General features: G+C 35.1%; 3 protein-coding genes across 4 annotated transcripts in view; 2 read left to right on the forward strand and 1 right to left on the reverse strand.

Annotated features, from left to right (window-relative positions):
- LOC107731720 (BET1 homolog) overlaps positions 1 to 787 on the forward strand; it is a 4,905-nt gene extending 4,118 nt beyond the window's left edge. For both annotated transcript variants that reach the window (XM_016542881.1, XM_016542872.1), the window contains exons 3-4: positions 72 to 128; positions 219 to 787. In XM_016542881.1, coding sequence (XP_016398367.1) covers positions 72 to 128; positions 219 to 374 — 213 coding nt within the window. In that variant the 3' untranslated portion in view covers positions 375 to 787. The remainder of the gene's footprint in view (positions 1 to 71; positions 129 to 218) is intronic.
- Positions 425 to 17,800, reverse strand: LOC107731711 (probable acyl-CoA dehydrogenase 6). Its single transcript, XM_016542860.1, has 10 exons — positions 16,764 to 17,800; positions 11,640 to 11,760; positions 7,111 to 7,240; positions 5,593 to 5,699; positions 4,205 to 4,372; positions 3,941 to 4,114; positions 3,398 to 3,559; positions 2,971 to 3,121; positions 1,647 to 2,721; positions 425 to 548 (listed from the first exon to the last, which is right to left on the reverse strand). Exons 1-9 carry the CDS (start codon positions 16,989 to 16,991, stop codon positions 2,631 to 2,633), a joined length of 1,332 nt encoding a protein of 443 aa, XP_016398346.1. The 5' UTR covers positions 16,992 to 17,800; the 3' UTR covers positions 425 to 548; positions 1,647 to 2,630.
- A 1,219-nt stretch (positions 17,801 to 19,019) lies between these two features.
- On the forward strand, positions 19,020 to 20,907 carry LOC107731825 (boophilin-H2-like). The gene is made up of 5 exons (XM_016543011.1): positions 19,020 to 19,200; positions 19,353 to 19,523; positions 19,706 to 19,885; positions 20,393 to 20,569; positions 20,677 to 20,907. The coding sequence occupies exons 1-5, from the start codon at positions 19,125 to 19,127 to the stop codon at positions 20,775 to 20,777; spliced, it is 705 nt and encodes a 234-aa protein (XP_016398497.1). The 5' UTR covers positions 19,020 to 19,124; the 3' UTR covers positions 20,778 to 20,907.
- Positions 20,908 to 22,662: the final 1,755 nt, after the last annotated feature.

Raw genomic sequence — 22,662 nt, forward strand, 5'->3', positions numbered from 1 at the left:
TATATATATATATAATTATTGCAATAAAGTGTTGAATTCTAAATAACCTATACTTTTTACATCTATTTCAGCTTTCAATTGACATTGGAAATGAAGTCAAGTACCAGAATAAAATGTTGGGAGAAATGGTAAGTGATGGGAAACGATTCACTATCTGGTCTCTTCATCAAAACACTGATCTGAATAGCTGTAACATCTCATGTTTGTTTCTCCTCAAGGACTCGGACTTCGACTCAACTGGAGGTCTGTTGGGAGCCACCATAGGTAGATTGAAACTCATCTCCAGGGGAAGCCAAACTAAGGTGTATTGCTACATGCTGCTGTTTGCTCTGTTTGTTTTTATTGTCCTGTACTGGGTGATCAAACTCAGGTGATCATAGGACTGATGAGACTCTTCAGGACCTTTCTTATGTGCCATGCTTATTTGGGATAGAGGGTCAGAATCCTCACAGTGATGATGAGGACTGAGGTAATTGAGGAGTGCGAGAGTGCATTCTTTTGAACCATTGAGTGATTATGTGCAATATGAGACAAAACTCTGTCCTAACCTTCCAAAATTAGTGTCCCAGTGCAGGGATGATGCTAATTGTCTGATACTGGTCACAAAAATATGTTAGAGATTAACAACTGACATCTGGCATTTCCTTTTATTCAGAAATACTGACCTTTGTGGTATGATTATTATTTTTGGAGAACTTCAGTGCTATAAATGTGCTAATTTATATCTTCTATTAGGATACAGATTAAATACCTTTATAAGAGAGGCACACAACAGCACAGTAGTCCTTTAATCATATAGTTGGAAATTCAGCAACTGCCCAGCTGAATGGGGTGTAAACAAAACAACAAAAACCTAATCAGCCTGTATTTTCCTTTCCTTTACTGTGCAAATCTTCACAACACCCTTGAAAGAGCAGCCACAAAATTGTGTGAATATAGTGTTCAAAGGGCTGATCTTCAGACTGTGAAAACCATATTGAGATATGTGAGTTTATGTTCAATGCAGATGTGTAACATATCAAAAACCACCCCAGAATTTTGTCTACTTCAGAAATGCCTTAAGTAATTTTGAAGTTCTTTTTCAAACCCTTCTGCTCTCTATGGTTAACATAAACCATGCATTATTTCAGTTTTTTAGAAACTAATTTGTAAATAAATGTCATTTTTGAGAGAATTATTACATTAAAATTTCCTTTGGTGTCAAAAGCTTGAGTCCTGTTTTCATATATTCCATTTATGGTTAGCAGGAATCTTACAAGCGTCTTAAGAATTATGAAAACTTTATTTTTTCATGCATAACAAACAGTCATTTACAACTATAATCAAAATTTACATATGTTACATATAGCTACATATAAAGGTTTTCTTCAACTATATTGAGAATAATGTTCCATTGTCATTCAGTGTAACACTTATAGTTATGTAAAAATTCAAACAACATGCTTATTCTGACCTGTACATATTAAAATATATAAAAGAATAAGTGAGCATATTAATTTTGGGGGGGGTTTTAAATGATTAAAAAAATTTTACTGAAAAATTCTTACTCGCTCACCCCGAGGCAGGCCACTATGTCTCCCATTATGGTGGGCTGCAAGAACTCTCTCTTGAGCTCTGCAGAACCAAACCCAAAACTCTGTCCTAACCTTCCAAAATTAGTGTCCCAGTGCAGGGATGATGCTAATTGTCTGATACTGGTCACAAAAATATGTTAGAGATTAACAACTGACATCTGGCATTTCCTTTTATTCAGAAATACTGACCTTTGTGGTATGATTATTATTTTTGGAGAACTTCAGTGCTATAAATGTGCTAATTTATATCTTCTATTAGGATACAGATTAAATACCTTTATAAGAGAGGCACACAACAGCACAGTAGTCCTTTAATCATATAGTTGGAAATTCAGCAACTGCCCAGCTGAATGGGGTGTAAACAAAACAACAAAAACCTAATCAGCCTGTATTTTCCTTTCCTTTACTGTGCAAATCTTCACAACACCCTTGAAAGAGCAGCCACAAAATTGTGTGAATATAGTGTTCAAAGGGCTGATCTTCAGACTGTGAAAACCATATTGAGATATGTGAGTTTATGTTCAATGCAGATGTGTAACATATCAAAAACCACCCCAGAATTTTGTCTACTTCAGAAATGCCTTAAGTAATTTTGAAGTTCTTTTTCAAACCCTTCTGCTCTCTATGGTTAACATAAACCATGCATTATTTCAGTTTTTTAGAAACTAATTTGTAAATAAATGTCATTTTTGAGAGAATTATTACATTAAAATTTCCTTTGGTGTCAAAAGCTTGAGTCCTGTTTTCATATATTCCATTTATGGTTAGCAGGAATCTTACAAGCGTCTTAAGAATTATGAAAACTTTATTTTTTCATGCATAACAAACAGTCATTTACAACTATAATCAAAATTTACATATGTTACATATAGCTACATATAAAGGTTTTCTTCAACTATATTGAGGTACCATTTTTTATTTACTGCAATGTACAAATCATCCATCTTAAAGTTGCTAACTGCTTTTATAACTGATATAACTAGTTAATTTATATTTAGTGTCAGATTATCCATTTAAGTGCACTTTGTTTTTCAAACTGAACTCCTATCGGTGATTTCATTTCTTGGGTAGAGTGTCCATGTACTTGCATATGATTGACAGCATCACCTCATCAGCTCCTGCACCAATGGACATTAATCTGGAGTCCCTGATAAGACCAAAAAAACAAAAACAGATTATATATATTTGTGACCTGACAGATGAGGACTAGGCTTGCAATATTTTTTACAATTTTCAAAATCAGAAGTTTGATTCACTGCATTCACACTGACATGGCTCTTTCCGCCCAAACTCATGAGTGAATACATGGATTCCAAACCTGTTGCTTTTCAATGTCACTAGATGTCACTGCAGCTCTGAGAGCGCATTCACCTTAGTTCAGATGAGAGAAACTGACCTGTAGAACCTGCTGACTAGGACGTCACTGGTGAAGCCCATGCCACCCCAGTACTGGAGGCAGCTGTCACTGAGCTCTCGGGCCAGTCGTCCTGCCTTCAGCTTAGCCATTGATGCCAACTTTGTTACATTGTTTCCCTTAATGTACAGAGCTAATGAAAGTGCACAAAAAAACATCTTAAGAATTTCAGAGGTATTCATTTTCAGGCATACATGCTGAGGTTCAGCTCTAATTTTTGATTTCACAACCTGAGGGAGGTAAAATGAAAATGGACTGATTGCAAGCCAGTGTTCACACCATTTCTTTCCATTTATTAATTTGGAAATCAGTGGCCCTGTAGACCTACCAGACCCAAACCCATGAAATTGCATAGCTGCCTTGGTCTAGAAAATCATTCTGGGATAATTTAAGAAACAGTCAGACTCACCTGTGGCACGATGCAAAAGGGAGCGCAACAGCTCGATTTCTGTCTGCAGCTCAGCCAGCCTGAAGTGAACAACCTGGTGGTATAGAATCGGCTGACTGAAGATCTTCCTCTGTCTGGTGTAATTGATGGTCTCTTGGACAACTTTCTCCATGGTCGTCAGGACTTGAAAAACAAGTATGACAATATCAAGTCATAGGAAAAATTCCGACGTGTTTTTCAATAAATTATATGCCAGATGAAATAGTTGTAGGATTTCAGTCCTGATAATATCTAGACAGGAAGGCTGAAATGTTGGCTGATGATGTCAAAAGATCCTCCAGAACATGCCAGACCTTTTTCTTCCTTGATGTTTAAAGCAAAACACACAAGTTCATCCTGAAGTTTGCCTCACTGATAAACACATTTGGGCCTGAGAGGAGAGCGATCTGGCTTTGTAAACACACAGGCACTACTGACATTAACACACTGACGTCATGCCCGTGCCAGTGAAGAGAAATGTTTGCCGTGCGGTGGGATGTGTGGGAGTTGGAATGGATTACTTACTATTGGCCACCCCCCAGAGTCGCTCCTCCTGGAACTGTAGCATCTGGTACGTGAAGCCCATTCCTTCCTGCCCTATGACATTTTTGCAAGGCACACGCACGTCATCGAAAAACACCTCTGCTGTATCCGATGACCACATGCCTATTTTATCGATCTTGCGTGCGATATGAACGCCTGCGGATGAATGGTAAAACATTAGCATGATTTCTTTGGCAGAAAAAAGACTCTTTTCCAAAAGTTTTGTGCTTTTGCGTAAAGTATTACCTGACAGATTCATAGGTAAGCAGATTAAGGATTTGTTCTTGTGTGGAGGGCCATCGCTGGTGTTGGCCAGGAGGCACATCCAGTCTGCTTGAGTGCCATTAGTAGTCCACATCTTTCCTCCATTAATGACAAGTTCATCTCCTTTGCGCACAGCTTTAGTCTTGATGCCTGAAGGAGACAGTATTTATAAATTAGACTCTTCCGATCAGTGGTTCTCAGCCAGGAGGCAGAGGCCTACTAGGGGGCTTCAGAAAGCTTCCAATGGGGCCATGGTGTCACTTAAAATTATTTAAATTAGTATATTATTATTATTATTATTATATAATAATAATAATAAATTAATATATTAAACACTCTTACCTAATGAAAATGCTAAAAAAAAAAAAAAAAGGGTTTTTTCCCCCACAGTAACTATTGTTTTATTGAAGAATGAGTTCTTGAAACTTCTTGAAGTGTATTTTAGTATTATTTATTTACTATTATAGTATTTATTATTATTTTAAATTAGTTTCTATTTTTATATTTTACATTTTAATTTTAAAAGTTTTAGTTTTTTTTTTCTTCATATTTTGATTTTTTTTTGCCAGTTTAGCCAGTTAGACCAGTTGACTTGAGAAGCAAAATTGCATAATATATTTTGGTTATCTTAAATTAAGCTTAGTTTTCTTACACAATATTTAAACATTTTTTTTTTTTTAAACTTGACAAATTTTTATATAAATGCTTAAATGTTATTTTAGTATTGTTTATATACTATTAGTATTTATTAGTATTTGAAATGAGCTTTTATTTTTTATATTTTTCAGTTCTCATTTTAATTTTAGTATTTTTTATTAGTTTTTTGTTATGTAAAAATAACAACACTTTTATGGAATCACAAAATGAACTGTGGTTAATTTAACTATATCACCACTCCCAGTTTCTGTTAATAAAAAAGTTCAAAACAACCAGCTTTGTCATAATTACAGAAGAAATATTAGAGGAAATTCAAGGATTTTTTGTTGGACAAAGAAGGACCCTCAAGCCAAAAAGGTTGAGAATCACTGCTTTAGATCATACTTGGCTTTAAATGTAAAATAAAGTAATACTGTACTTTCATTTAACCTCAAAACAACTCATTAATAATATGTGACTAGTACCAGCTTTACTTCAAATACAAAATTTAATACATTTATGAAAAATAGATCTGCATCTCCCTGTGTGGTATTCCCTTGTAGGCAAGTCTTTTAATCTCCCTGGCCTGAAATGCTTTGATATCTTCATCTGGGAAAGTAATTAATTTTAGATTTGCGTCTGGTGTATGTTTACATCTTGTTTAAAACACCCCCATGGCAATAAAAAGAGCATGTCTTTCCTGTTAGGTACATTATCTCCAGCAAAATACTTACTTGCTACATCAGAGCCGGCCCCAGTTTCGCTCACCCCGAGGCAGGCCACTATGTCTCCCATTATGGTGGGCTGCAAGAACTCTCTCTTGAGCTCTGCAGAACCAAACCTACAACAGCACAGAGGTCACAGTCACATCCTCATTGTTATTTTGTGAGTGTCATAGCAACAGTGATTGAAAGCTCACGAGGCAGCATGGGTTACAGGAGACATTTACATTTTACTAGCAGCAAATGCAATTTCAGAAACTGTTCCATAGGGCAGAATCACAAAGGAAACGAATCAAAATCGCTAAAATCCCAGATTTTCTGAATCCAAATAGCCAAAACGAATATGCACAGAAAAAATGAGTGTTTCCAGAGAGTGAGCACAGTGCAGTAAAATCCCCTCAGTGACAGCGTACAACCTGCTGCAGTTAGAATATGTCAAATACTAAAAAGAGGAAATGGATCCATCCTGATGACTACAGTATTTATTTATAATTTATCATTTATTTATAATTATAATAAATGATGATTTAATGTTTTAAGAGTCTATCAACACATGGTGAAGAAATACCTCATTCAGAGTCTACTGCAACATTCGGTAACACTTTATTTTAGGGTCTCTTAACTAGTTGCTTATTAGCATGCATATTACTAGAATATTAGCCATTTATTAGTACTAGTTAAGCACATATTAATGCCTTATTCTACATCCCTAATCCTACCCAATTCCTAAACTTAACAACTACCTTACTAACTATTAATAAGCAGCAAATTAGGAATTTATTGAGGGAAAAGTCATAGTTAATAGTGAATAAGTGTTCCCTATTCTAAAGTGTTACCCAACATTCTATTAATACACTTTATAAAATACTTTTTCTAATCAGTTTTTTTTTGCCTTTTCGCCATTAAAAATAAATAAATAAAAACACAGAAATAAATAAGTAAATAAATAAAAACACAATTACTTGCAAAGCAAAATTGCATAATATATTTTCTTATAAGAGAATATATCTTAAAATGAAGTTTATTTTTCTTAGACAATTTTTCCTAAACCTAATTAATTTTTATTTAGCAAAAAAAAAAGAGATCTCTTGCAAATGGGTTGACTAATTGAATTCTATTTAATTGAGATTCTATTAAATTAGAGATATTCTCTAAAAAAAAGGAGTGAGTATCTCATATACATTTTTGTTTCTCAAGTAAACAAGTAAAAATAGTTATTAAGAATATGAGTTTTGCAGTGTATCTTTCATTAACTGCGTCTTTTTTTACTTTCAGAGTGAGAAGAATATTTTGAGACAAATGACATTTAATGACAAGGCCAACTGATGAAGAAACCAGAATTAACCAATGTGAAGAGCAATGTAGCATAGAGTTGGAAATTGTTATCATGGAATAATGCCTATGTTTCAGTTACTAATCCTAAAAAATAGTAAGCAGTGTAAAGTGCAGTATTTTGTGTAGCATTCGATTCTGAGCATAGCCACTGTTTGAGGTGTACTTAAAGGCTAAGAATACTAGCAGGAGAAATACCTCGCCAGTGCAGGTGTAGCCATATCACTCTGCACGCCGATGGCCATGGGAATCCCTCCGCAGTTGATGTTCCCCAGTTCTTCAGCAACAGCCACACTGTAGCTGAAGTCCAACCCCAGACCTCCATACTCTGCAGCCAGTGAACAAAAAAATAAGTGAATGTCCAGTTAGCAGATCACCTGGATGCTTCATCTCTTCAGTTTTTTGTTAATGAGCATGTAAACATTTGAAATGAATGCTTAAAGCTGCAGTCCGTAACTTTTGGCGCTCTAGCGGTTAATACACAGAACTGCGTGCGTCTTGCGGAAGAACATTGTAGCCGGAGCTACTTCTCTCTGTTTATGTCTATGGCGAATCACACAGGTACTGGGCTACTCCGCAGCGGTACCTACCCGAACCAGTCTAAATAGTCTGAATATAAACACTTATTATAGGTGTACCGTAGTGATTCATGACAAGCCAAAAACACGGTTTGGAAAATGGATTCATGGTGTACTCGCTTATTATATAAATTTTGAACACAAAAAAGTTACGGACTGCAGCTTTAAGTCAAATATCTCAGAAGATTTGAAAATTTTGATCACAAAGCAGGTGTAATTTAGACCGTTTCTATCAGGTCTCCTTGTTCTTGGGCGGCATTAATCTGAACTTGCTTACTTCAGTACTGAAGACAAGTATGCATCATGTAAGAGTCGTCTACATATTTTTGCCATGCAGTAATCTAAAACTTGACATTCCCTTTTCACACCCTTGCAGTCCATTCAGTCATCATTATAACATACTACAATGTCTTGCGCAAACGTGGTATAAGCTATTACATTTGACCGTAATAAAAGCATTACTGTTTCCCACAATACTTTCCTTGTCATGCATTTATTCATGTCATTTCATGTTCCATTTCATTTAGTATTTTCCTTCAGGAAACAAAAATTTCAACATTAAGGAAATGATTCTATTCTGTGAAAGCAATAAGGGCAACAATAATGCTGAAAAGCAAGTCCTTTAGTGACTGTAGTGAACACTACGCTCATTTCCCCCAGTACTACAGGACGCTGTATTCTGTCATCAGGTCCCGCAATGGTTGTGGACGACATTTGGTGTGGCAAAATAAGGAAAAGAGAAGCCAGAGAGCAGAGGAAACAGATACAGCTGCACAGGAACAGCTGGAGTCCAACAATTCTGTATCCAAACAGATGATCTAGTGAGATGCATCTAAACAGATGGTTTGTTTATCTTGACCACAAACTAGCTTAACTAACTTTAAGGAGTCTTGGAGAACAACATTTGAGAAGATTAAAGAGATGGAATTCTGATTGTTACTGTGATCGTTTTCCACATTACAATGCAAATATTGTGTAATAGTCTTATATGGGTTTGTATAGTATGAAATACTAAGATATACAGTTGGAACAAAATGGAAAAAGGATGTTTAATGTCATATGTCAACAAGCAGATCTGAGCTTTACGAAGGACAGCTATTGGAAGGTGGTCAACATTTCCATTCTCTGTGTGCGTGTGAACATTTTATTATTTTTTTTTTTTTCCGTGGAGAGTGATTCTCCTGTTTGGTGGGGTACACTTGCACAGTACATTTAATCATCACATAGATGTGAAATTAGAGGTATTTCAAGAGAAACAAGAGGCCATGTACCCCCACATATTTTGGGAGTAAATGTCAAAAGACTGTTCGTTTGGATAAGAACGGAGTCTTAGTGTCTTATCGGAGTTTTCCATGGTTGGAAAAACAGACATTCTGGATTTACGCCAGTAGGGCTTGTTTTCACAAGAGCTATTTCTCAGTAACTGACTGTAAGGCTTTGTTAAGTTAAATTACACAAGTGTTTTTTAACACTTAGTTCCATCATTTTTGTGAATTCTGTCTCCCAAACGAAAATGGCAATACCATATTTCTGCTGTAGAGTAGCTGTTGTAAACAAGTAAACACAACTGAACCACACTGAAACATATTTAGACATAATTCAACTATATAATGAAGGTAAATTCCACACTAAAAGTTGAAACGTTTTCAGGACGAGTATTTTTCATAAATATCAAGTTAGGGCAAGTGATTTAAATCATAATTCGTAAACGTACCGAATCAATTAGAATATTGGTTGGTCAATATAATGATTTTAGATTTTTGTACATTACCGTTTACCTTTTGCGGTTTCATAAATTGCATTTCATAATTGTTTTACTGTTGAAATTTTGCTAAAAAGCTTATAATAGGTGAATTAAAAGTAAGTTACATTGTGACAACATACCCCAAATAATGTGACAACAAGCCCTGCTGACAGTAATGATATGTAATGTGTGTTCATTGAACTGTATACTTTATACTATATATTCCATAACCACGGAAGTGTTCAATAACCTTTTATTTATTTATTTATTTATTTATTTATTTTTTTGTAGCCAAGATTGTAAAGTATGCTTTAAGAAAAACATTTACATTAAATGGTGCTGGTTTCTATAAATGTAAAAATGTCAACCTCTTAAGTCACTGACTATGGTGGATTTTTAATATAAAAATAGTTACAAAACTACCCCAAATCTCGAGAGTGAGCTCACAGATGAGAGATGAGAAATAGAGTGCATATCGGAAAAGCTCCGGTTTAGCCTACAGCAGTCAAGTCACAATTCACCTGAACAGATTTGATGTTATTGTTTAGAGACTTGCTGGTGTATTTGTGCTGCACATATCAAAAGAGGTGAGGCAATGCTCCGAGTACTAATCTTCTAAGAAGATGCTGTAAATCCAGCCTGCTAATGCAGAAGTGTCACAGTGTCAGCACTTCTTAATGCAAGAGCTGCTCTCCTCTGACCTACAGATTTATGAAGCTGCTTCCCCCAGAGCCTTCAGCCACCTAACAATTATACTGTATTGTATTCCAAATATTTAATTACTATAACTTTTGCTATATCATGTTAAAAAGAGGAAAAATGAAATAAATTATGACGATATTATCTGCATGCTATTTAAGAATGAGGCTCAACAGTCATTGATTGTTTGCACAAGTTCTTACAATCCTAGATTTGGATGGTATATTTGTTGCTATCTTGATTACAGACATACCAAGACAATCTTGTACATTAATGAAATGTATAGAAGAGTGTTCACAAAAACAAAAGTACTTCTATTTGAATTTTACACTTCACAGAGAGCCTGTGGGCTTTTAAAATATGCACAGGCACCAGCTGTATTTCCTTTTGGTTGTTCTTTATTCTTCTCATGTATTGGGATTTTATAGCAATGCTTTGAACCGTATGGTAAAAAGCGGTGTACTGACATTTTGATATGTGTATAAGGCCACAAATCTATTTTGTGTTACAAGGTGTTTTCCACTGTTCTCGTAATTGCTTCTTGGAGCCATGTTGTTATTTTCTCATGAATCCATCTGCGCTCACATAAAAAAACCTAAGACTTTTTAAAGGGCACCCTACAATCTTCTTATTCTCTACTTTTCTGAAGGAGGTTACTTAGAACTTTAATTCTGTCATTACTGGAAAATCTGAATGTTCCATCTTTTTGTACATTAAATGCATATTTTCCTGTGAAAGAGCAATATTTAAACCTGCTGCTCTCAAGGGGTCACATCAAGTTTTCCTTGATCTTGCGCGATAATAGAATAGAGTTCACAGTATGCTTGCCGCAATTGACAGTGATACCGTTGTTAAGCCGCAACACCGGTTACGTCACTTGCCCACCGCGGCACCGACCTCCACCGTCGTTTTGATTTTTTATAATAGTAATAAAAATCATTTAGTTCAGTAAAAGAACAGACACTACAATTAAAAACTGAACGCGGCTGGAGCCGAACGACAGTCGCATCACAGATCAGATTTCATTTATCCAGTGAGGAGAGTAAGTCGAGCTGACTGACAAGAAGAGTGAGGGCACTCGGTGTTTTTAAGCTATTTAAAAGCGAAGGAAAGTGAGGAAAAGAGGGAAAATTCAAACGAACTAAAAAAGAAACAATTGCTTTACGCCGAATTGCCGCTATTTGAAAGTGAAAGTAAAATGCGCACGCTGCTTTTGCAAGCTATTTTGTGAAGGTAAGCAAGGAAAAGAGGAAACGCCCCGGCCCCCAAGTGATACTGGTATTATCGGTGTATTATCGGTGTTGTCACACATCGATTAACCGGTGGGAAAATGTCCTCACCGTCACAACCCTAGTTCACAGTACTAAAAGAACACATACGTTAAGCTGCACAAACTGCTTGTGCTGAAATTTTGTTCTGACATCAAGAATCAGAAGCATAATGCCCAAACTGGCTATATAGCACCTGCCGCTCTGGATATAACATTCTTTGGAAGGAGCCAGTTTTAGGAAAGAGTGGCTGAAGATTTAGGGTTACAGTTAGAGTTAAACTTCCAGTTTAACTCTAAATGTCAGAGAGTTTAATGAAACTGGCATGAAAAACTTAATTATGACCGTTTTGTGGCAAAAAGAGGGGGGAAATAATACAAATGTAAGATGAAGTCACTTTTATGCTTGATTAAGGTAAATTAACAAACGTCTACTTACCCACAGGTTTGTTGACTCCTAGAAATCCTGCATTACCCAGGATTTTGAAGAGCTTATGAGCAGGAAATTGCCCTTCTTGCTCCCATTGGTCTACATAAGGGTTGATCTCTTGATCAATGATCTATAACACAAACATAGATCAGAATGCTTTATCTGAGTACTGTAACCAAACCTGAAAATGACGTGACATTAGGGCTGGACAATAATTCAATATCAATATGTATCGCGATATAATTTTTTTCAATAACGGTGATATGATTTTTAAACACATTTCCGATATTTCGATATACATTACCAGTTTCCCATACATTGATTTATTTGTGCCGTTTGACTTCGTTGAATAAACATGAGCACTGCACGTTTCAAAATCATAACACGGCGCGGGTGTTTTATATGAATGTATCTCTGAAGGGAATTGACTGTCTTCAGAAAAGTTTCGATGGCATTTTCATTTGATCTGATAAAGAAGCGTTCATGAGCGGAGCTGCTTTGATTACAGCCATTACTGGAGAAACCGCTAGTTTTATCACTCTAAAAGCGCCTCCTGCTTTTTTGCAGTTTTTGAACAGTAAGATTTTTTATGTTTTTTTTTTTTTTAAGAATTCTCTTCTGCTCACCAAGGCTGCATTTATTTGATCCAAAGTACAGCAAAAACAGTAAAATGTTGAAATATTTTTACTATTTAAAATTGCTTTCTATTTGAATAGATTTTAAAATGTAATTTATTTCTGTGATGTGCAGCTGAATTTTCAGCATCATTACTCCAGTTTTCAGTGTCACATGATCCTTCAGAAATCAGTATAATATGCTGATTATAAATATTAAAAACAGTTCAGTACATTTTTTTTTTTTCAGGATTCTTTGATGAATAGAAAGATCCAAGATCAGCATTTATCTGAAATAAAAAGCTTTTGTAACATTATACACTATTCCATTCAGTATAATTTTTATTATTTTTTTGGGAAAGAAATTATAGAAATTAATACTTTTATTTAGCAAGGATGCTTAAAATTGATCAAAAGTGATGATAAAGGCATTTATAATGTTACAAAAGATTTCTATTTCAGATAAATAGTGTTCATATCGATATCGGAATTATACCGTATCGACCGAAATTAAGAAATATATCGTGATATCAATTTTGGCCATATCGTCCAGCCCTACGTGACATGAATATTATCTGATTTATAGATTCCAGGGAAATTGTGTATTATATTAACACCATGTTTGCAATTAAACACGTATTCCAATGAAGCAGGATTTCACGGGAAATAAGGAGGAAACAGCTCAAAACAACACAACAGAAACTGGGTAACAGTCTAAATGTTTACACCTTTACTATGCATTCAGACTAAAGTTAAAGTGAACCGTCAAAAATTGAGGATTAATTAATAGAGACTGAAATCAACAAAGAATCACAAAAGCTTTCCAAAGTAACTAAATATCAAGAAGTAATTCAGTCTTTAATTTCTGACAGACATGTAGCCTAGCAATTAGCTCACATGGGCAATGACAATTTGAATCCGGTTCATGTCATTTCCTGATCCATACCCTTCCTTCTACACATCACTTTCCGCCCTTTCTATAAAGTGACAAAAGGCCAAAAATAATACGTTTTCAAGTTCCTTCAAGCTATATAGAGTGTAATAGCCCTACAATAGGTTGCTTCCTTGAAAGCGGGACCAGACACTCAACTTCCTTTTGAGTCACTTCAAGACGCCTGCATGTTGTAATAACATAACCATTGTGAAATATAGTGAGCATCTGCAGCAATACTCCATACATTTGAACGATACAAGCACTGACAATAAATTAATTCCTGACAGAGGAGTGACATTTACAAAAAGAAAAAAAAGTTCCAAAGAGGCATGAAATGTACCATAAAAACTGAAAATATGTTCCATATTTATAATTCTTCCAAAGCCATCCAATATACTTTATATCCTTGCCTTCTGCTTGCTGTAAACTAGCAGTCTGGATATTTAGCTTAATAACTTATTTTGTGTCCCCTAGAATCTGACACATCAGGCAGATTACAAACAACATAAGGGTAAGTATTCTGGGCTAAAGTATTAAGTTTAAAACAGATGGAGCAGAAGACTCTCAAACAAATGCAATTAAAAGTCAACAGACCTTGTAATACTCATTGTACTGTTTTAGTGTCTGATCACAAGAACACTATAATGTTGCAATGGTAGAGTCAAAGGAAAGTAAGGCAATTCATTGAAATCTACTTAAACAAATGAAGCAAAAAAGAAATGTAATTATTTTCCCAATAATGCATTATATGAACATTAAAAGTAAGTTGATGAGCCAATAATTTTAATTCAATTAAGGCTATAAACCTTTCCAGCTATGGAAATGATTCCTCTTGAGCTAATATGTCATGCTTACTACATTTAATGGGTACAGACTAAGAAAAAAACCTGCTTCAGTATGAGCTGTGGAAAGTTAGAAAAATACTGCAGAGGGATGAGCAACACATTTCCCCAAAAACATGCAGACGTGCTGCTTCACTGGCCAACAAAAATGTCCTGACTCAAAAGCAGTGTGCACAGAACAAACAGCGTTTAAAATCGAAAGGAAGCCAGGGGTCAACAGTACGCTAACGAACTCAGTGGGAACTACCGGTAGTTTAAATTTCTTCAGCAGAATGAATTGGCAGGAAAAACTGGCAGAGAACATCGAACGGAAGCGTAATATTTTGTATTAGGCCTGTCGCAATAATCAATATATCGACTTATCGCACAATATATGTACATGACCTCAATAATTTTTGGTGACGCAATATATTGCCCATTATATTTACATAAAAATGAATGTCATCATGTTTTTTGCATTCCACTTGCGCCTGTGCCTTTTGCAGCTTCTCGAACATAACGTGATGTAGTTGGTGCTAGTTCAAATTTACAAATTGCTTCTACAAAAAAGTTTCATCTGTAGATATGGCCTTGTTTAGGGATCTGTGCCTTTGTGCATACGGACATCGACTGCTAAGTAGGGTTGGGTATCGTTTGGTTTTTTTTCGATACCGGTGCCAAATCGATACTTTTAAAGTGCCTTTGTGCATACGGACTTCTAAGTAGTGATTGTGTTTTTCAGCAATACAGTGCACCCTTAATTTACAGAGAAAAGAAGGTCCGGGAAAAAATCTGCAGATGGAAAAATCTCCATACAAGTTATTTGTGAATTTTTCTTTTTTCTTCTTGTTACTTTGCACTTTTTGTTAGAAAATGTTTATTTACTATTTATTCAAGTTTTTTAAGGTATCTAATATTTTGATACTTAATTTCCATGATCTAAATATTCTGAAGAATTAAAAGTTTGTTGTCATTTGAAAGTGTGTGTTGGCCTTCTTGCATTATTATGCTTTTATATTACGATTATATATTCAGTGGCACAAAATGGTCTTAAAATGACAATAATATTGTTTATCGCAATTATTTCTGGGGCAATATATCGCACAACAAAAAGTTGTTATCGTGACAGGCCTATTTAGTACAGGTTTACTCAAAACCCAGAAGACTGTGACTGGATAATACAGTCAGAAAGGAAGAGCGGTCCACCCTGTTCGAACCTTCAGTATAAGGTTCCTAATTCTTAATAAAGAATGGTGATACATTCCACAATTCTCTTGTCGGTCCGAGCTGAGAATTGTTTGGTGGAGTCCAGAACTCTGACTTATAGTTTGTCAACACTTTATGCACCCAGAAGACATGACCATTGAACTAAACTGAATAAAAGTAGGTAATGTTTCCTGGAAGTGGTAACCCTATTTGTGCATGAAACATTTAGATTTTTAAAATCATACTCTCTTTATTTCAATCGGAACATAACTGACGTGACATGCATTACGTAAGATTAATACTGTGTGAAGAATTTCTTCAAGTCATGAGGTGACCTTGAGAAGAAGTGCATTTTATTGTAAAATACTTTTAGCATGAGTAAAAGCTGAAAAATAAAACCAAGCCTGCAAATATTATGCACTGTTAAATTTCACATCAGTCTTTCCTTTCATTTAGACGCATAATAATATTACATGCTTCTATGTCAAGGACTTTTCTAACTTGTTTTCAATGTTTCACTGTCTCTGGTGAGTTCTTTTAATAAACGCCATCCCTGAGCTTCACTCTACGGCATTGTTTTCATCATCCGTTGCTTTTTCTGTTTTCCACTTATATCCTTTCTCATACAAGCCTATTCCGACACACTTGAATTGGAGAAAGCAACTTCCTTCCCAAGCCCTGTAACCCTTCCTAGTCTACACAGCTGTATAATTATAATGACTTTCAATCATTTAAATCTTATTAATTCAAATATAATTCATGTTAAAATATTTATCACATGCCTTAAAGAAGGTAATGACGTGTAATGGAAAGGATTTTTCCCCCCCATGCACTGGAGAAAAGTCGTGGCCTTGCTAACACAAAAGATTAGCTATTAGTAAATTAAATATGACATTTTTAAAATATAGAGATAGAGAGAGATTCCTCAATGACTTCTCATTCTTATAATAATCAAAGATAAACCTTTTTGAGAAACTAAATATTTGTTTTCTAAATTGTTTGGTCATGGAAATGACAGAATGTACAAATTGTACATAAATTAATTTATTAAATGTTTTTTTGTAAATAATCTGAAATGTAAATAATATGAAAAATAAACTTTTATTTATTTGGTATAGAAGGGAAGTTTTTTATTTATTTATTTATTTTAAAAAAAATAACTTTTAGCCTGGAGTTGACAGCAGGCCATAATCAACTTGAGCGTCACGTGACTATCATAGCTTCCTGGAAGCATCAAAACAAAGCGGTTAATCTTGACAATTCATCTGTTAACATTGAGAATGTATCTTTATATCAAACAAATCCTTCCATAAAATCCTTTAATTATGTCCGACACTGACAACGAAATCCCAAGCAATTCATACAACCGATCCAGTTGAAACTAGCTACTTGATACAGTACGTGACCCCTTACCTACATTCACTTGCTGAAAAAGATTCGACCTGCACATTCATGTGAGTGTGATAATCAGGTATCAAGAAACTTAATCAACATTAATCTCGACAGAGAATAGTACATTTGTTAAAGACACAATACAATAGCACGCGGTCATATCTACCTTTCTCAAAGATGCCTTTAATGCAAAATGTTCCTCTGTGTAGAGAACATGATCGATATTTTCGGTAGAAACGGATGCTTTCGGATTGGAGGACGCTTTTTCTGACAAGTGCCGTTTGTTGCAGACAACAGTTGTTTTGAGTAAACTGCGATTCAAAGCCAAACTGAATCTCAAGACGCGCAGTGCCATTCTTACTGAACTCAAAAGTGTTGACATGCGCATGCGCATTAGCCTCACGTAAAGTTAGAACTCGAATATACAGTAATGCTGTCAGCGCTTTATCAAGATTAGTTAACATATTTATAGTTATACATTAAAACTGTGTTAAATGGGCAATGGTCAAATGAAACAAGATCCTTATTTATTCAATATTTATTAAATGTAGTAGCCTAGTTATGGTATTTTGGCAGTTACCACTGTGGTACCATTAGTACATTTAATTAATTAACAAGAAAGTATGACCTTTTGTCTGAATCATTATGACAAACTGCTTTAACACATGAAGTAAAGTTTTCTGTAAAATTAGGTTTACTCTAAAGGCTAATGTGAATTTTAAACCAAACCCATTATGACTCTTTTGGTGACAGAAATTTCAGTCAGAAACTGTAGTGGCCCTTTGCCAAGTAATGTGATTTTATTGAAGAGCTAAAATATTCCACCTTGATTTATCAGCCTTGATTTATCATGTGAATTACAAGCTCAAACATTCCACTTTCACCCTGTTTTGTCACACAGATGTTACCCTTTGGCTGGCTGCCCAAGAAAGAAATACATGCATTAGTCCATCAAGCAAGTCTCTGGTGATCAGTGCCCAATGATTTATTACAGCACTTCAAAGAGGAATACACAACATATTAGGGTCCAGATCCTGCGGACTCATTTACAAGGGAGAAAAAAAGCCATTTAGAGTTAATTGAACATCTATCCATGTTTGTGATTGTCCTTTTTCATGGATTCCAGCTATGATTCAATTTTAGCAGGTGTCCAGCAATGAACACTAAACTGTAAAAGTTGGGGGTTTCTCTGTCCTCATTAGCAAATGACGCAGCCACCTTTCTCCTTGAATGGGTTCTTCTCCTCTGGAATGCCTTTGACCAAAGGATCCTCATCTGCTCCGCTCTGAATGTACTCTGAAATCTCTTCACAGCATTTGGACACCTGACGAAAAAAAGTAATTGAAGTGACAATCAAACAAAAAAGAACATACCAGCATACCAACAATGCCCATCCAACTTCGATGTAGTCTGTTTTGTGTAATGTGGCCATGAGTAGATTTAATTTACCTTCGCCCTTTCAAGCTTCACCTCAATTTTGAGCTGGGTTACTTCCATTTTTGCCTTATCCAGGTCTGTCAGATCTTCTACATTTATGACCGGCATTGTCTGAGAAATCAAATCAAACGATCACATCACATGTGGTAGGGTATTTATCTTTGAGATATTTAAGTACAATATATTGCTAATGACCAGACTTACTGCCGCTTACGGTGAGGTCTCCTCCACCTGTGAAAATGGACAAGAGATTCTGCACCTCTCTCTCAATCTGGTTTATAAAGTAATCTGCATAAACTTTGTCATCTCTTAATCTCATTAAAACAAGCATTCTTATTTTCTCTTTCCATAGTCTTCTCCAAATGTCTGGTCAGCTATTCTTGTGAACAACCACACATTCAACAAAGTAAATACATATTTACATAAACAATAATATAAATCCCAAACATAATGAAATTGATTCAGGTTTTCTCCTAATGACCCTTGGATTTCAATTTAGGTCACGTGGACATAGAAAGTATTACAGGCTGCTGTGATGAGCATGCTAATCCATGTTTACCCCGTGACCTGTCACATTAGATAATGCATTATCCTCCAAGATATGACAAATGTATTCTCTCTCTCTCAAAAGAGGTGGTCACACATGGAAATGTAAAATTTTCATTATATCATTATTTCATTGTATCATTATATCAGAGCCAAACTACTAGGCTACAACTATTCTATAATAATCTTAATAAAAATAATCTTAATAATAATACATTATATTGTTAATACATTGTTATGTACATACAGTGGGTACGGAAAGTATTCAGACCCCCTTAAATTTTTCACTCTTTGTTATATTATAATTCTAAGGTCATGAAATATGAAGTTATTACTTATTTCCTATTTTGGGAATAGACGCAATTTGCTGTAGTACTGCGTGGAATTGTCATGGAAATGACTAAGTATAGCCCGCCCTTCCAATTCCACCCCTGACAAATTCTCCATTTATAAGGCAACGATTGTAAGAAGTCAAGTTAGTAACTTCACAGGCGAGTAACATATATCAGACTACACGCGACCTTAGAATCCAAAATCTATCACAATGTCGTGTGATTTTCTTGGAGGTCTTTTGCTCATTGTTGCTGTACTGCAAAGCGCCGTCGGACTACAGCCCAAAGGTAAAGATAACATTTGGATTTTTAATGACTTCCTCAAAAGTTGTAGCAAAATGGGCGAAACAGATTGCTTTGTTGAAACCTGACACTGAACGTTGCACGTGAATTTGAGGCTGAGATTTATAATTTTTAATGCGCAATTTATTCCCCCACAGAAGTTTGCCTATTGCAAGTTGAAGAAGGAACGTGCAATGACGACATCCAGCGCTATTACTACAATACAATCACCCAACAGTGTGAAGAATTCAGCTATAGCGGTTGTAGAGGAAACGCAAACAACTTCAAATCCTTTTTGGAATGCCAGAAAACATGCTTCAGGATACCAAGTACGTTTATTTTATACATCCACTATGAATACACGCACATGTTCTGTAAACAATACACACAGCATCTTAAATGGACTTTTTATGAGAGTTCTGAGGGCAGTTATGGTTAAAAAAATATCATAAGCATTGTGTTCACACTTGTGAAATGCTCACTTTAACATGTTTTCTTCTGCACACTACAGAAATCCCCCAAATCTGTCGTTTTCAAATGGAAGAGGGGCCCTGCCGTGGCCTCTTCAAGCGCTATTTCTTCAATATGACCTCCATGCAGTGTGAGGCCTTTACTTATGGTGGTTGTCAAGGCAATGACAACAACTTTCAAAACCTTCAGGAATGTATGGAATATTGCAGACCTCCTAAAAGTAAGTATATTGAGACACAGTAGCATTTCTAAAAACGTATTTCAATTAGAAAATTGCATTCTAGGTCATAAAAAATATTTAAAATGCAAATTTAAAAATATATATACTTGTATTTAAAGACAATATTGGAAAGTGTTTTTTTTTTTTTTTTGCCCTCTTTAGAAAAATAGCAGGAATAAAGTTTTAAATCTTGATAATCGTTTGGTGAGGAAATGTCAATAGCATTAAAAAAAAATGGATGAGCGGAACATAGAGGAGAACATTAAGGGATCTGTGTACTTATTGCAACCCTAATCGTCTTCATTGGAGATATTTTTATTGTCATCTTTTCAAATCATCAGCACAACAGGCTTGTTTAATGACCATCACGTCTAAATAGTTTCCAGTCTCTTGCCTTGCTTAAGTTAATGGACCCTGGCTTCACCTAGAACATATCTGAGGTCCCTAGAAAATGCAAAGATGAAAAGTTTAAAGGTTCATTTTTGTGGTCTTTTTTATTTTTTCCAGCAATCCCTGTGATTTGCAATGATATTTTGGACAAAGGAAAGTGCTTAGCTTCCATACCAAGGTATTACTACAACTCTGCTACTAAGACTTGCGAGGAGTTCATATACACAGGATGTGGAGGAAGCAATAATAACTTCATCTCCAAACAAAGCTGTATGGATGTTTGTGGTAAAAATGGTATGTTTGATCATTTTGGGTTTGTCTGTAATTAATGAGAAAGTCATTATCAAGACAGTAGAACAGCTTTATTTTCAATGTCTAACAATGTGTTTTGTTGTTCTCAGGGAGAAAAAGTTGGAGTCCCACTAAAAAGTATGTAAGAGTTTCCAAAGAATACCTAAGACGAGTAAAGGCCCAGCCACCAAGGGAGCAGTCCGCCAAATAATGGTTTATGAAGTCATTGGCACTGTACTGACAAAGATTATTGCACTGATTTTACAGTATTGAAGTTAAAGGCAGCAGTTTATACACATCTCACTCTGTGTCTATATGATATGGACTGTTTTTAAAAGATTTGTTTAATGAAAGTTTGTTTAATATTCTCATGTGTTTTTATGCATTTGTAAAATGTTTATTTTCAATAAAATAAGAATATACTATTTTTAATGATTTGCATTATTAAATACAGTATTTTCGCAACACTGTTTAAGTGATGAAGCAATAATGTTTAATTGACAGTAATTAACAACCATTTTTAATATGCTGATGTTTTATACTCCATATATTTAATTGAATGTTTTTCTCTGTTCAGCCAGAACATGTTTAATTCAGACTGGCAGCAGATATCATCTCATGTTTCAAAAAGCTAGTGACACTTAACCTGAGAAAGTCAAGAATGAAAAATGAAAATAATCATTGTCTGCTGGGTCAAAGATAGCAGGTTATTAACCATTAAAGGGAGAAATGACATGTATTCGACCTTTTTTGATGTTTTAGTTTTATTTAAGTATATACATTTTCAGTAAAATCATAATGGGTCTCATTTAATGGCACTCGATATCAAAGCCAGAATAAATAAAAATAAACAAAGCCAGAATACAAGAATTTATGACTCTTTCATTATTTCTCCAATGAGTTCGATTTATGTTGTTGTTTGATCCATCATCATGCAAAATGTTACCATAAATAACACCAAACACATCATCACAGACATTATTTATTGATATTAATATCAGCTAACATTAATCGCCTGTATTTTGATTCTAGCTTCCAAAATGCAGTGCCATCAAAGATTTTTTATTTTTTAACGTTATTGTTGTGCAGGGTATATCCTTTGTGAAAAAGCGAAGCAATATATTGCTCCGTATACTTTTTGTGCACCTTTGTTTGGAAGTCTATATATAGCGCCCCCTAGTGTATTTAATCAATCAAGTAAATAACTTGCTTGGCCAGATAAATATAAATAGTCTAGACATAAAGTGGCCTGAGGCATGTCACAAAAATGTAATTTCATATCAAGATCAATAAAGCAAAGCTGAAAATCCCATGAACAAACTTGGCATCTTAATATTCCACAAGCAAGTGCTGTAACTCGGTCAATGGCTTCAGATTAAGGTTGACTAAAACAACCACAAGGTGGAGTTCTGTATTCATGCAGTATATTGCTGTTACAGGAACTCTCCAAGAAATTCCTTTGGTGTGACACTGCATAAAAGATCATTAATGCTATTTTTTTTTTTAGATTGTTGAAGATACTCAGATTACTTCAAAACGCATTTCTGCAGCTCAATATTTTCAGTTGGCATGACAAGGATGGCATGTCAATTTTTTTGCCATTACATTCTAGAAAATGTTGTTTTGCCCACCCTGAATAAGACATGTATTTATAAATATTGATAAATATTAAGGGGAAAAAATATTTTCTACCTTATGGAGTAAAGACTCAATGTGCAACATCCTCCCTGGAGGTTAAAGGCCTTCTCTTTAAAGAGAAACTTCCTGTGATAATTGGACTATGATGTTTGGAATACATTCTGATAAGCTGCAGCATTTCCTCCAGTAACAATTTCCAGAAATACAGGCCCTCTGTTAGCCTCACTCTGAATTCATGTCAGTTATTTAGGGAGTTAGATTACAATCTTACGTCTTTCGCAGAGTCTGCATGTCCTGTGCTGAAGTCTCTAAAGGTTAATAGTTTTATACTAAAAAGGGATTTGTTGGCTCTCAGCAGGTTTAGCAGGTTGCACAGCAGCACAACTGAATTTGCAGCTTAATAAAGTCTTATTTTATGTAGGATTGCTTAGTAGCAGCAGGATACTCCCATGAAATAA

The sequence above is a fragment of the Sinocyclocheilus rhinocerous genome, unplaced genomic scaffold (genome assembly GCF_001515625.1).
Source record: "Sinocyclocheilus rhinocerous isolate Xijiao unplaced genomic scaffold, SAMN03320098_v1.1 scaffold193, whole genome shotgun sequence".
In the NCBI taxonomy this organism is placed as follows: domain Eukaryota; kingdom Metazoa; phylum Chordata; class Actinopteri; order Cypriniformes; family Cyprinidae; genus Sinocyclocheilus; species Sinocyclocheilus rhinocerous.

Excerpts from the sequence above, each read along its gene's own strand:
- LOC107731825 (XM_016543011.1), top strand. The coding sequence starts at position 19,125 with ATGTCGTGTGATTTTCTTGGAGGTCTTTTGCTCATTGTTGCTGTACTG. Across the intron at positions 19,201-19,352 it reads CGTCGGACTACAGCCCAAAG|AAGTTTGCCTATTGCAAGTT; the intron begins GTAAAGATAACA and ends ATTCCCCCACAG. Across the intron at positions 19,524-19,705 it reads AACATGCTTCAGGATACCAA|AAATCCCCCAAATCTGTCGT; the intron begins GTACGTTTATTT and ends TGCACACTACAG.
- LOC107731711 (XM_016542860.1), bottom strand. The coding sequence starts at position 16,991 with ATGCGCATGCGCATGTCAACACTTTTGAGTTCAGTAAGAATGGCACTG. Across the intron at positions 3,560-3,940 it reads ACTCTGGGGGGTGGCCAATA|TCCTGACGACCATGGAGAAA; the intron begins GTAAGTAATCCA and ends TTGTTTTTCAAG. Across the intron at positions 3,122-3,397 it reads CCTTTTGCATCGTGCCACAG|CTCTGTACATTAAGGGAAAC; the intron begins GTGAGTCTGACT and ends CACTTTCATTAG.